Source organism: Anarrhichthys ocellatus, unplaced genomic scaffold, assembly GCF_004355925.1.
Source record: "Anarrhichthys ocellatus isolate YVR2014 unplaced genomic scaffold, GSC_Weel_1.0 scaffold963, whole genome shotgun sequence".
Classification (NCBI taxonomy): Eukaryota; Metazoa; Chordata; class Actinopteri; order Perciformes; family Anarhichadidae; genus Anarrhichthys; species Anarrhichthys ocellatus.
In genome coordinates this window covers 1-13,124 of record NW_022280937.1, presented here as the reverse complement: position 1 = coordinate 13,124, position 13,124 = coordinate 1, and the positions used below count along the sequence as shown (strand labels likewise).

Below are 13,124 nucleotides of genomic sequence, written 5' to 3'. Positions count from 1 at the left end.
AGAGCTCTCATTCAGTTTAAGACTCTGGTGCTAGTCTACAGGGCAGTGAAAGGAACAGCTCCTTCCTTCCTTCTTAAAGCCACAAACTAGAGACGCAGAGCTTTCAGAGGATGAATGTTTCTGAGCATCAGAACACAAGAACTCCATCCAATCGATGGAATATGATGAGTCTTATTGCGGTATTTTGGAGGGATTTCTGATTAATTAATTCTACAAAGTAAAGAAACTGTTGAATTTAGCATCAAATCTGTGAAAAAAACAACTTCTGAGACATGAGAATGAGCATCATACTCTTCCATCATAACATCCTAATATTTATGAATATTTGTGAATTGAATTAATGTTCAGGTTCTCAGCTTATGAGGAACATCTCTTCTCTGTGGTGTAGACGGTGACCTGCTAAAAAAGAAAAACGTGTTTCTGTGGGTTTCTAAGGGTTAAAAGGTCACGAAAGTCAATAACTGAGAAGCTTTCCTGGTTTTCTATTAACGTTTCTGTTCATTGTGTTTCACAGACCTTTGAATAAACTGCTGAACAGAAGCAGAACATCAGAACCACCAGGAGAGTGACTGGACCTGGTTCTAGTGCACAGCTGGAAAATGTCGCTGAGCGGCGTCGGACGAGAAGCGGACCGGTGAGGCGGAATCAAACCCGCGTCGTTGCCGTGATGTTAGCATGTCGCTCCCTGCTGCTCACCTGGGTGATGCTTGCCACCGGAGTCCGAAGCCACAGCTGGAGACCCTGTACAGGTACGAGTCCACCAGAAACCTTAGAGGAAAAGTCCGGCATCTCTCCCCCTCCAGAGGCAGATAGATATCATGTTTCCAAGGCATGTTTAGCCTAGCTTAGCACAAAGACTGGAAATGGGGTGAACTGTTAGCCTAGCTCAACCGAAGCCCAAAACCAGCAGTGTGTTGGCTGTTGCTGGTTTACATATAAAAGTTTGGATTTTATTAGAAATATAAAAATACCAGCTGACTTAACCAAAACATTGTTCAATGAAAATATGTCAAGTTTTATTTAATGAGAAGACATTACATTTTACAGATTTTTACAGAGTTTCACTGGCATAAAAGATTAAGAAAGAGAGACTTTGTATGTGTTTAGCCTAGCTTAGCATAAAGACTGGAGGCGAATTCACCGTCCAACTTTAAAGTCTGTCAGATTTACATGTTAACTAACAAGTTAGTCATCAATCCATCCTGTAGTCAGCTGGGTTAACTCAGAGCTAACCCGTGGCTGGCCGTGCATGTTATACCTGGGCCTTCACTGCTGTCCTGCAGATGAAACACAGCTACCGTTATTTGTTTTGTGTAAAAATGAAGCTCAACACCTGTAGATACACTAACTGCAGAGTGCAGATACATGAACACGCTGAGAGTGCGTCTCGTCTCTGACTGCAGCTGGGACTGCTGCGCAAGGCTGCTATGAGAGTAACCTGTGAGAGCTTTGGGGCTCACGGCAGCACCTGCTGCTCGTTCACCACAGAGCATAACGTACGAGCTTTAACGTCAGAGTCACAGCACCAGAACAAGTCTCTAGATTTGTCACTCGTAGCTTTTGACAAAAAAAGTCTCCATGAGGGTTTAGAAAGTCGCCAACTTGGCAACACTGTCACCTGCTAAATATGTCCCCAGAGCAACATTGGACGTAACAATAGTTCCTATCGCATATAAAACCAAAAAAAAATCCATCTTCATAAAAACAAGTTGTACAAATAATAATATATAAACAAGCATATTAAAGCTACCATAGATGTAAAAAAAAACACATTTAACTTACCAGAGCTGCTGTTCACTATTTAAAGACAAAGTCCTTCTTTCTTTGTTAATAAAGAGTTTAATCCCACGGTTGTTCAGTACATCCGTGTGTTTTAGTTCCAGTAAGAAGTCCTGTGAAGGCCAGTGAAGACAGTCGAGCCTCCCCAGTTGTATTTCTTGAATACGTTTTAATGCGTTTGAGGCTGAAAATGTCCGCTCCACAGAGGCAGCAGATATTGGGATTGTCACCGCCCAACATGTCACGCTAGCCCACTGACCAATCACGTACTTTTAGGCCAGCTAGCAGGCTCTGACACGTCAAAGAATACGCCCAACATGTCAAACTAAAGATCTGATTGGTTGAACACTATGACAATCAACAATATCGTCCCCATTCACTTACACTGCACATGGATTCACTTGTGAGTCTGCAGGCCTCTGTCTCTGTTCTTACCTAGAGACACAGAGGTGAGATCTGATTGGATAAAAGCTCTACTTAAAACAAGCTGCACTGGAAGCAGAGCAACTGAGGAAGACAGTAGCTGTGCAATGAGAAAATAAGATAATGGGAAAAATATTACAATACATGTAGTGTATTTATGAAACATTATTAAATTATAAAATAGCTATAACTTTGTGATGCTGTTTAGGCCAGCAGAGAAGGCCTTGAAGGCCCTGACGGCCCACCACTGGAGCTAACTAACTCAAAGCTAACTGAACTTAGAAGATGACTTGATTGAAAATAGCTTTTTAAAACTATTTTGTATTTATTTTATTTTATTTATTTTCACTATCCAATCCAGGACCCTTTTAGCCGTCTAGCTTAGCATTGATACCTCGTTCACAATGAAACAGGTAGACGGCAGACAGACAACACCTTCTGAACAGAACAGGAAAAACAGACAGTTTGTCGCTATCACAATGGAATAAAATATATTAAATAAAGTTAATTTGTGTGTACTGTCTTATAAGGCATTTGGTTATAAAACTAAACTTCCTCTTAAACATCCTCTGTCTGACAACAAGCTCTTTCTGGTTTACATGTTCTATGTTATTTACTCGACAGATGCAGATATTAACTATGTAAAAAGGAGACATTGTGGTTTTAGCTGTTGGCATTGGAGCTATTTGTTGACCAACATCAAAATCAATGAGAGACTTCTTCTCTATTGATTGATTAGTTTGTCCTCTTAGTAAACTCCTGATATTAACATCAGTGTACAGTTTGTGGTCGCTGTGTTTCATGTGTTTCAGACGACTCTCTGCTGCTTTGTGCTTCTTTGAAATGTGAGATCAGTTTCTGTGCATGTCGTCCCCTCCCTCCATTCATCCTCCATTCATCCTCCATTGATCTCTCTGCAGCAACAGAACACACAGACAGCCTCAGAGGAGCTTAAAGGGGAATTCCAGCTAAAAAGCTAACATCGAGCTGTTGCCATCAGTTTAGAGACAAAGTATTTAACTCCCTCTACGTCTCTTCTTTCATCTAATTTCTGTCACCTTTCACATTTATGAACACAGTATATATTGGTCCTTGAGGCTGAAGGTTGTGTTCGGCTGTGAAAAACACAGCAAAATGTTTTTTTTAATATTACTTAAGGATTCCAGCTGAGTTCACTCCGTACGTAAGTCTGTAAGCTATTCCCTACGTTACTCCGTACGGTACTCCGTACATTACTTACTCCGTATGTTACTTCGTACATTACTCTCTACATTACTCCATATGTTACTCCGTAAGCTATTCCGTACATTACTCCGTACGTTACTCCGTACATTACTCCGTAAGCTATTCCTAAGTTACTCCGTAAATTATGGCGTGAGTTACGGTTACTCCGTAAATTACTCCGTACGTTACTCCGTAAGCTATTCTCTACCTTACTCTGTACGTTAGCCTGTACATTACTCTGTAAGCTACTCCGTACGTGACTCCATACGTGACTCCGTCGGTTACTTCGTACGTCACTCCCTACGTCACTCCGTACGTCACTCCGTACGTCACTCCGTACGTCACTCCGTAAGCTATTCCTACGTTACTCCGTAAGTTACGGCGTGAGTTACAGTTACTCCGTACGTTACTCCATAAGCTACTCTGAATGCTGCCAGAAGCTGATATCTGTGACTTGACTCACCTTTGGTTCTATTTTTAGATCACTGAAGCAACAGGTAGACAAGTTAAACGTCCCCTGAGGTGATAATGTGATCTGAGAGCAGATGAAGATTGATATCAAACTGACCACATGAGAGACACACTTATCAATCACAGTAAGAGGAAAACGTCCTGTCAGAAAGAGAACTGATAAAACCAGCTGTTGTTCAACATGTGCAGTGATTAAGTTCTGTTATCCTTAAATGGTTTCACTGAGTAAAAAATGCACTTTGATTAACACACAGATCTAAAAAACAGTTATGTGCCACTCTGTCTTTATGTCGATGTTTGTCAAGAGAGTTGGATGAATTAAAGAACATTAAAGAAAAGACAGAGTTGACTCTTTTCTGTAAATGTAGAGATGTTCTGTTGTTCTCTACATAGTGTGTTTAAAAGGCCAAAGTGTTTCTGAATAAGGAGTTTCTGTTTTTTTCTCAGACCTGCTGCCTCTTGACCTGCTGGCCAGAGCCCTGCCACACCCAGGACAAGCCCCGCCCCCACAGGTAGGACAGGTGGATGGAGGGATGAATGACTTGCTAGATAAACAAATGATCAATGAAATGACCGATCAGTTGCAGATGGTTCAGTCCAAAGGGTCTAGAGGCCTCCGATTTGTTGGCGCCGTGGCGACAGCTCTGAGTTTTCCCGCCTCTCAAATCTTCAGCAACTGTGACTACTTCCCTGCCGAGTTCTCATTGGTCGCCACCATCAAGATACCGAGACTGAGACAGAAGGTGAAACCCGTAGAACCGAGTGGAACCTGGTCTGGTTTCGTTCTGGTTCGCTCTGGTTCTCACTTGTCTCGCTCTCTTGTTTCCAGAGGAACGAGTACATCTTCTCTGTCGTGGATGAGGAATCTGATTCGCTGCTGCTGGGCCTGCATGTCTCAGAGACCCGACTCCACTTCCTGACCACGCCCCCCGGCGTCGGTGGGCTGAGCCGGCTGACCTTTAAGGACGTTAGACTGGACGATAACTGCTGGCACACGGTGGTGCTGGCCGTCACCGGACCGTACGCCACGCTGACCGTCGACTGTGGACTTCCTCTTGAGCTGTGAGTCTCCATCAGACCACTTAAGACCAGTTCAGCTTAGTCCAGTTCAGACAGGTGCAGTTCAGTTCACTTCAAGTTAAACTGGTTCGGTCCAGTTGAGCTTGGTTTGGTTTCTTTCAGTTTGGTTCAGTCCAGTTCAGTCTGGTTCCCTTGACAGAGTTCTCCTCATTTCAGGCGGTTTCAGTTCAGAGCGGTCTCATATGGTCCCGTTTGGTTCATCCTGGTCCACCTTTGTTAACCAAAGCCTGGTTCAGTCCAGCTCAGCCTGGTTTATTTTAGTTTAGACTGAGTCCTTCTGACTTAGTCTGGTTTTAACTTGACTTTGGTTCAGTTTGGTGAATTAAAGTAACTGAAATCAGAAGCATAACCCTGATCACACAGACCAGTAGAGACCAGTGGACAGGAGTCTAACTGGTTTCCTGTCTCCCAGTAAACAGGTCCAGTCGTTCCCCAGCGCTCTGAGCACCAGAGGGTCCAGGTTCTTCATCGGCAGCAGGAGGAGGTTGAGGGGCCGCTTCACTGTGAGTCTGTATTCAGGATCAGGACTTCAGATCTTCAGGGTCTTAAGCTGGGATAAGATCAAGACCATGTGGCTGACATGCTAGCACCAACATCTAACGTTAGCATCAAATTGAGTTCCAACTCGTTCTTTCTGTGTTCAGGGTCTACTTCGTCAGCTGGTTCTACTTCCTGGTTCAGACGCCACGCCCAGACTGTGCACGACCTCTGACCCCAACCTGGCCGAGCTGTCCGTCCCCCAGGTCCTAAAGTCCAGCCCTCTGCAGGCCGAGCACCGTGGACCGGTGTACCCGTACGGTGAGGAGGGAACCTTTTCTAGTTTCTGGTGGTTTTCGGTCCAATTGGACATTTTTTTAACTATGTTAACACATGTTAAGCTGTCCACATACTTCTGGTCGTGTAGAGAAACCCGGATCAGAACCTGTGGATCGGCTCCACATGAGGGACCTTTGACTGTGTTGGTGGTTCAGGTTGTAATGGTATCAGGGACTCAGTAACCTGAGCTACTGAAGGACTGACAGGATGGAAGAGCTTCCTGTGTGTGTGTGTGTGTGTGTGTGTGTGTGTGTGTGTGTGTGTGTGTGATTGACAGACGGGGTCTGCTCTACTGTTTGATGTATGTTTCCAACATCACAGGTGCTGACTACCTGGTACAGGTGTGTTCTTGTTCCTGTTCCAGTTCTTTAAATTTGGAAATTTAAAAATGTTTCACTGCAGTCTCATCTCTGTGTGTCCAGTACAGAACCCACGGTTAGCCTAGCTTAGCACAAAGACTGGAAGCAAGAGGAAGATGTTATCTTCCCAGCTAATGCTAGCATAGCTTTGTGCATCTCTAGCGTTGCTAGGATCTCAAGGTTTGATGTGATTATTGTGGCTTATAATGAGGCAGAGACGAAACTATATATATCAATCTGAAACATCTAAAGAGAGACAGGATTTCTGTTAATGTCTGTTGAGGTAAAGTGTGAGCAGCCTGAGGCTCTGAGAGGTAATAAAGTTCAGCAGACTGAACTCCCTTCTCTCTGTGACTCACAGTTTAAATTAACCTTTGGTTTATGTCTGTTAACTTCAGTCTCAGGAGATTTCATGCTAACAGACTGAGGCTAAAGCTAACAGGTCTCAGGTCATGATGTCATGCTAACAGACTGAGGCTAAAGCTACATCTTGTGCTACCAGAAGCTGCTAACAGGAGGTGCCACCAGGCCATCCTTATATAGCACTAACAACGACATCATGTCTGTTGAGTTCAGTGTTGTGTATCTTTGGGGTCGTTCTGTCTTCAGGCAGCTTAAAGCTTCAGGTGACTAATGTGTGATGATGATATATAAGTCATCGCTCTCTGTCTGCTCATAATGAAGACGTGTGGTTGAAGGAGTGACGGAAGCCTTCATTACCTTCACTTCATGAACACACAGCTGTCAGTTCTCTCCGTCTGTCAACCACACAGTCAGATACAGTTACTGATTAAGTGCAGACGCTGAAATGACAAATGATAAATGGTTTCTACTTCTGTGTCACTGGGATTGTTCCAAAGAAAAAGGGGCTTTCCATCCCTCCACACTGTCTGCAGGGGTAAACTGAAAATATATGTAAGAATGTACTTTTAATGCCACTTAAAACTTTTATACTCCACAATATTTCAGAGGAAAGTATTAATACTAATACATTAACATTTCAACATCTAGAACCAACCAATGGTTTTACAGGAAAATTACTTCCACCACCACAATAGTTTCTGTCAATGGACTAATTGATGAATGGACCAAATTTACTCAAAGTAGAAGTACCTGAAATGTGTACTTATGTACAGTCGGCTACTTGAGTAAATGTTTCCAGCTGTTTACTTTCAGGTCTGACCGCCCTCACACCATAAACTCCTGGAGACGTGTTGTTGTTGTTGTTGCGTTGTAGAGGCGGAGGCCAGAGTGACTCTGGGAAATCCTCCTCCATGTTCTGGACCTGAACAGGGTCAGCTGTGGTTCAACGCTCCGAGGAAAGGCCTGTTCATCTGTGACGGACTCACATGGAGGACTCTGCTGCAGAGTGAGTCTGCAAGTCTGGAATGTTCAAACACTATTTGTAAAATGTGTTTGCATCCACATCAGAGAACAGGAGTTGTAGTAATAATAGAGATTTGCAGTGAAATGAAAAAGAATAAAGTTTTATTTTGAAAAGGTCTTTGAGTTGATCAGTCATATTATGACAAAAAGTGATGTTGAAAAGCTGATTTTCTGTTTGTTAACAGCTAAAAGCAGTTGTTTTTATTCCACTTTGATGACGTGATTATTTTTTAAGTTTATTGAGATTTCCAATAAATATTTAAAATAAAGCACAATTAAATCAGGATGCTGTTTGTTCAACACTGATTTGACTTTTACTCAAAAAATATGATGAAAATAATAATAACTAGAAGGGACCTCCACAGTTCCCATGGGTACACAATAATTAGTTTATCTGCTCCAACATGTGATGGCTTCCTCCTGGTCATTGATCTGTCCACATTTAGACCATCATTCTTTATCAGACTTTGTTTATGTGACCGGCGGACATGAAGGCCACGTGGAATAGTTTGCACTACCTGCTATAATCTTTACCAATCTGCGCTCCATCACCAACACAATAGACGAGACAAGACATCTTATGTTATCTTAATGGAAATCAAACAAGTAGTTTTTATGCAATGCTGCTGACAAACAAATCAACAAACCCAACAGAAGACAAAACAACATAGAAAACGTATCTTGATCCAGCACATGTCCAGAAAACCAGTTTTATCCGTCTCCTCTACTGTCTCACATGTCAGGTCAGGAGCGTCTGGACTATGTGGAGGACTACCAGGATCTGTACACCAGCTCAGAAACCTTTGATGTGGAGGTCTTCTCCATCCCGTCTGAAGGTCTGTTCATGGCTGCAGCCAACAGGTAAAAACAGATCTAAGAACGGGACCGGATTGTTAGACCACCTACAGGTCTTGAGGACACAAAGGACTGACCTGTGTAACCCCTCACGTCTCATCCTGTAGGGACTCTCGTCCCGGTTCAGGTCTCTACAAATGGAGGAACGGGTCATTCCAGCTCTACCAGAACGTCAGCACTCAGGAGGCTCGAGCCTGGAAACACTTCACCATCGGAGATCAGGTGAGAGCTGTTGCAGCTTTCAACACAAATCTCCTCCAGAGAGAATAAACTGGAACCTTTTACAATCAATCAAAACCATTCGATTATCAATAGATGCCGATCGACTAATCAACTAGAATAAATACGGTCTTGTTGATTTAACCTAAATTGAATATGTTATTATCAGATATAAGGGAACATATCAATCACTATGTTTTGTATTTTCACACAAAAGTTAATGTTGTGCTTGATTTTGATTTCTGGTCATTTCTGGCCGCAATCTTTTCAGATTAAAATAAATTCACTCGTACTTCCTCTCACTGCTACGGCTGTTTGACCTGCTGCTGTTGTTGTATTACTTCTCATCAGATTTTCCTGGTGGTGGCGAACTCCAGGGAGGCGGAGCCTGAGCTGTCAGTCATCTACCGGTGGAATCGGCGGCGGCGGCGTTTCCTCCGTCACCAAACTCTTGAGACTCACTCCGCTCTGGACTGGGAGGCCTTCCACATCCACAACCACAGCTTCCTGGTGGTGGCCAATCACAGACGAGGTAAACAAACCAGAAGAAGAACCTGTAACAGGATCAAAAGCTCCAGAGCAGCTACCAGAGGGTCTCGTGTGAAGTTTAAAGCTCTGTGAAGAGTTCAGAGAGTTCAGAGCAACATTAACATCAAACACACCTCCACCTGCACATTCATGTGGTGTGTGTGTGTGTGTGTGTGTGTGTGTGTGTGTCCTGTGAAGATAAAACACTCATTGATCTGAGCTGAAAGGAAGGAAAGAAAGATTGTTTATGATCTGACCGTCTGAAAGAAAAACACAGAAAGAAAGAAAGTCAGCTGATGCCGGTGTGCTGTGGTTAGATCTCACACACACACACATTTAAAGCAACAGTCCAACGTGTCTTCTCCAGCATCAGATGAGACGTTAGATATTTATTTAAACTACATGAAACTAATTACATAATAATAATAATAATAATGTGATTAAAGTGTCTCTGTGTCCTCAGCCAGAGACTCCAATCACAACATCCACAGTGTGATCTACAGGTGGAACACAGACACAAAGGTAACGTCCTCATAAACACTGTCCTCACACACTGTCCTCACAAATTGTCCACACAAACACACGGTCCTCACAAACACTGTCCTCACAAACTCTGTCCTCATAAACACACTGTCCTCACAAACACGGTCCTCACAAACTCTGTCCTCACAAACACACTGTCCTCACAAACACTGTCCTCACAAACACGGTCCTCACAAACACACTGTCCTCACAAACACTGTCCTCACAAACACACTGTCCTCACAAACACTGTCCTCACAAACACACTGTCCTCACAAACACTGTCCTCACAAACACACTGTCCTCACAAACACTGTCCTCACAAACACACTGTCCTCACAAACACTGTCCTCACAAACACACTGTCCTCACAAACACTGTCCTCACAAACACTGTCCTCACAAACACACTGTCCTCACAAACACTGTCCTCACAAACACACTGTCCTCACAAACACTGTCCTCACAAACACTGTCCTCACAAACACACTGTCCTCACAAACACTGTCCTCACAAACACGGTCCTCACAAACTCTGTCCTCACAAATACACTGTCCTCACAAACACTGTCCTCACAAACACTGTCCTCACAAACTGTCCTCACAAACACGGTCCTCACAAACTCTGTCCTCACAAATACACTGTCCTCACAAACACTGTCCTCACACACACTGTCCTCACACACACTGTCCTCACACACACTGTCCTCACAAACACCTTAAATCCTTAATATCCTCTTATCTGCTGACCTGTCTTTTCTTGTCTTCACCCATTCTTTTCTGTCCTGTCCTTTCATACTGAGTTGTATCCTCACCTGTTCTACCTTGTCTACCTTCATTGTGTCTCATCGTCTCTTGTCCTGACCCTCTGTCCTCTCTGTCCCTGCAGCTGTTTGAGGTGAACCAGACTCTGTCCACGTCCGGAGCGTATGACTGGGAGTTCTTCTCCGTGGGACCGTACCACTTCCTGGTGGTCGCCAACACCTTTGACGGTCAGACCACCACCATCAGCTCCACCGTGTACGTCTGGCTGGACGGCTGCTTCCAGACATTCCAGAGCATCCCGGTCAGTGTCTGTTGTCTTTGTGTAGTAGATCTGAAGAAAGCAGGTCTGGTATACCTGTACAGGTGAGTCTCTACCTGAACAGGTGATGAAGAGGGTTATCTCAGTTCAATGTGTTATTGAAGCTTCTGTCTGGATTAAAGGAACATTCAGGTTCTTTGAAGACCTCGTAGATCTGTATCAGAGTTTACTGATGACAAACACCTGTACCTGTTTTATTGGGCTTTTGTAACCTGTATATTAATGAAATAAGATCCTTCATAGCACAGCTGACCTGCATGTTTCCTGCTTCTTCATTCTCTCCTGTAATAACTCTGAAGGCAGGACATCCTGCAGGTAAAAAGGTATTAAGACTAAATGTGATGACAGACGTTCACATGAAAGCACTTCTTTAAAATCACTTCATGATTTATGAAAATGTCTTTTTACTTTTTTTGCTCAGTTAGTTCATTAAAATGGAAAATAAACCCTCCAATTAAAACACAGGAACCAGAGGACTGTAATTAATGTGTGTGTGTGTGTGTGTGTGTGTGTGAGAGAGTGTGAGTGTGTGTGTGAGAGAGTGTGAGTGTGTCTGTGTCTGTGTCTGTGTGTGTGTGTGTGTGAGTGTGTGTGTGTGTGTGTGTGTGAGTGTGTGTGTGTGTGTGTGTGTGAGTGTGTGTGTGTGTGTGTGTGTGTGTGTGTGTGTGAGGGGGTTTCCAGCAGCAGACTGTTTGGACTCGTCCATCAAGGCGGATCATCTCACTGAAGACTTTTATTGGATTTTTAAAAACCGCAAAAAACATGTTAAAGCTTCATGAATCTTTAATTCCACTTCTGACAGAAACAGTCACAGAACACTTTGTGTAATTGATCTATAAATAGATCTCAGATCAGAAATAAACACCCTGCTGGCGTCCTCTAGAGGCTGCAGGAGGCATTACACCCACAACCAAAAATACACACTGATGATTTCTCTGATGACTGAATTATAAAGGCTCTAAAATGTAGAGAGTAAAGTCTTGAGTTCTGCATTTTGGCCGTCGCCATCTTGTTTTTGCAACCAGTGAACAGGAAGTGACCATATCTGGACTGAGGAGTGACGTAGAGACGCCGTATACGTCGCTGGTAGAGACCTGTCAATCACTGTAGCCCTGCCCCCTAAAGAACGGTGATTGTAACATGCTGTAGCTTCATCTGTAACTCTTTTTTTTATTGTTGTAAAAATAAATTGTGTTTTTATTCTTAAAGAGCCGTTAAAGAATTAAAAATGTAAAGTTTGTCCTGATGGTGGTGGTAGAGAAGATCATGGGCTGATTAAAATCTGAAGGGTTCAACCTCTGGAGCACAGGAAGCAGATAAGAGCATTTCAGGACAATCTGATCCGTTATGATCAGAACGTTTTGATACTTCTTGTGTGCAAGTGGAGCCTGATGGTGGGGCTGGAGAAAAGGTCAGGGGTCACCAGAATGACTGGGATTCATCCTGCGGGGAACATGAATTTCCACAGTGGCTTTAATGGAAATCTGACCAGTCGTTGTTGAGACGTTTCACTCTGGAACAAACTGCTTTACACCTGGTCATCTTCCCTGTTACGTCATTGTATTAAAAAGTAAATGTACCTCGATGCGAACGTTTCCCGTCAGTGGTTACCCTCCATTTATTCCTCTCCCTGCAGACGGTAGGAGCGACGGACTGGGAAACGTTTCAGATCGATGGCAGGTTCTTTCTCGCTGTTGCCAACAGTCAGAAGGTTTCAAACCACGGCCCGGATCTCTACAGCATCAACTCCACCGTGTACGAGCTCAACAGGCTCACGCAGACCTTCATCCGCTTCCAGGACATCCTCACACACAGGTGACCAACCGGCTCATTGCAGAGCAGCAGGTCTATAGAATCAGGTTTTTTTGGGCAATTCGGTGATGTTTGTCATTTTATGTTGCTAATTCAACAGTCTGCCTCAAAAGATTGAGAACCGATCAGCTGCTACATACACACTCACGTTTATACGAAATGTATCGGCAATCTCCAGTTGTTGGGCTGATGTTGGCCGGTTGTCGCCCAAACCTCATTGAGAACAGAGAGACCAAAAACATGACATGAGGTTGTTTTGTTCAGTGCTGTGGACTGGGAGTTCTTCACCATCGGAGAGGAAAAGTTCTTGGTTGTAGCCAACTCTCATGACGGCAGCTCCTACACTCTGAATAGTGTCGTCTACAGGTGTGTACTTCCTGTCTGTTGGTGTTTGTTGGTGTCTGTTGGTGTGTGTTGGTGTCTGTTGGTGTCTGTTGGTGTTTGTTGGTCTCTGTTGGTGTCTGTTGGTGTCTGTTGGTCTCTGTTGGTGTCTGTCGGTGTCTGTCGGTGTTTGTTGGTGTCTGTCGGTGTTTGTCGGTGGTTATTGGTGTCTGTTGGTGTCTGTTGG

General features: G+C 43.8%; 1 protein-coding gene across 1 annotated transcript; it reads left to right on the top strand.

Moving 5' to 3' along the window:
• Positions 1 to 667: 667 nt before the first annotated feature.
• On the top strand, positions 668 to 12,922 carry LOC116377158 (thrombospondin-type laminin G domain and EAR repeat-containing protein-like; the record flags this gene model as incomplete). The annotated part of the gene is made up of 14 exons (XM_031838729.1): positions 668 to 749; positions 4,345 to 4,409; positions 4,479 to 4,640; positions 4,727 to 4,959; positions 5,390 to 5,480; positions 5,622 to 5,775; positions 7,390 to 7,521; positions 8,282 to 8,399; positions 8,501 to 8,615; positions 8,964 to 9,144; positions 9,610 to 9,662; positions 10,550 to 10,726; positions 12,381 to 12,559; positions 12,821 to 12,922. Coding segments are annotated over exons 1-14 (1,844 nt in total), but the record flags the coding sequence as incomplete, so codon positions are not given.
• Positions 12,923 to 13,124: the final 202 nt, after the last annotated feature.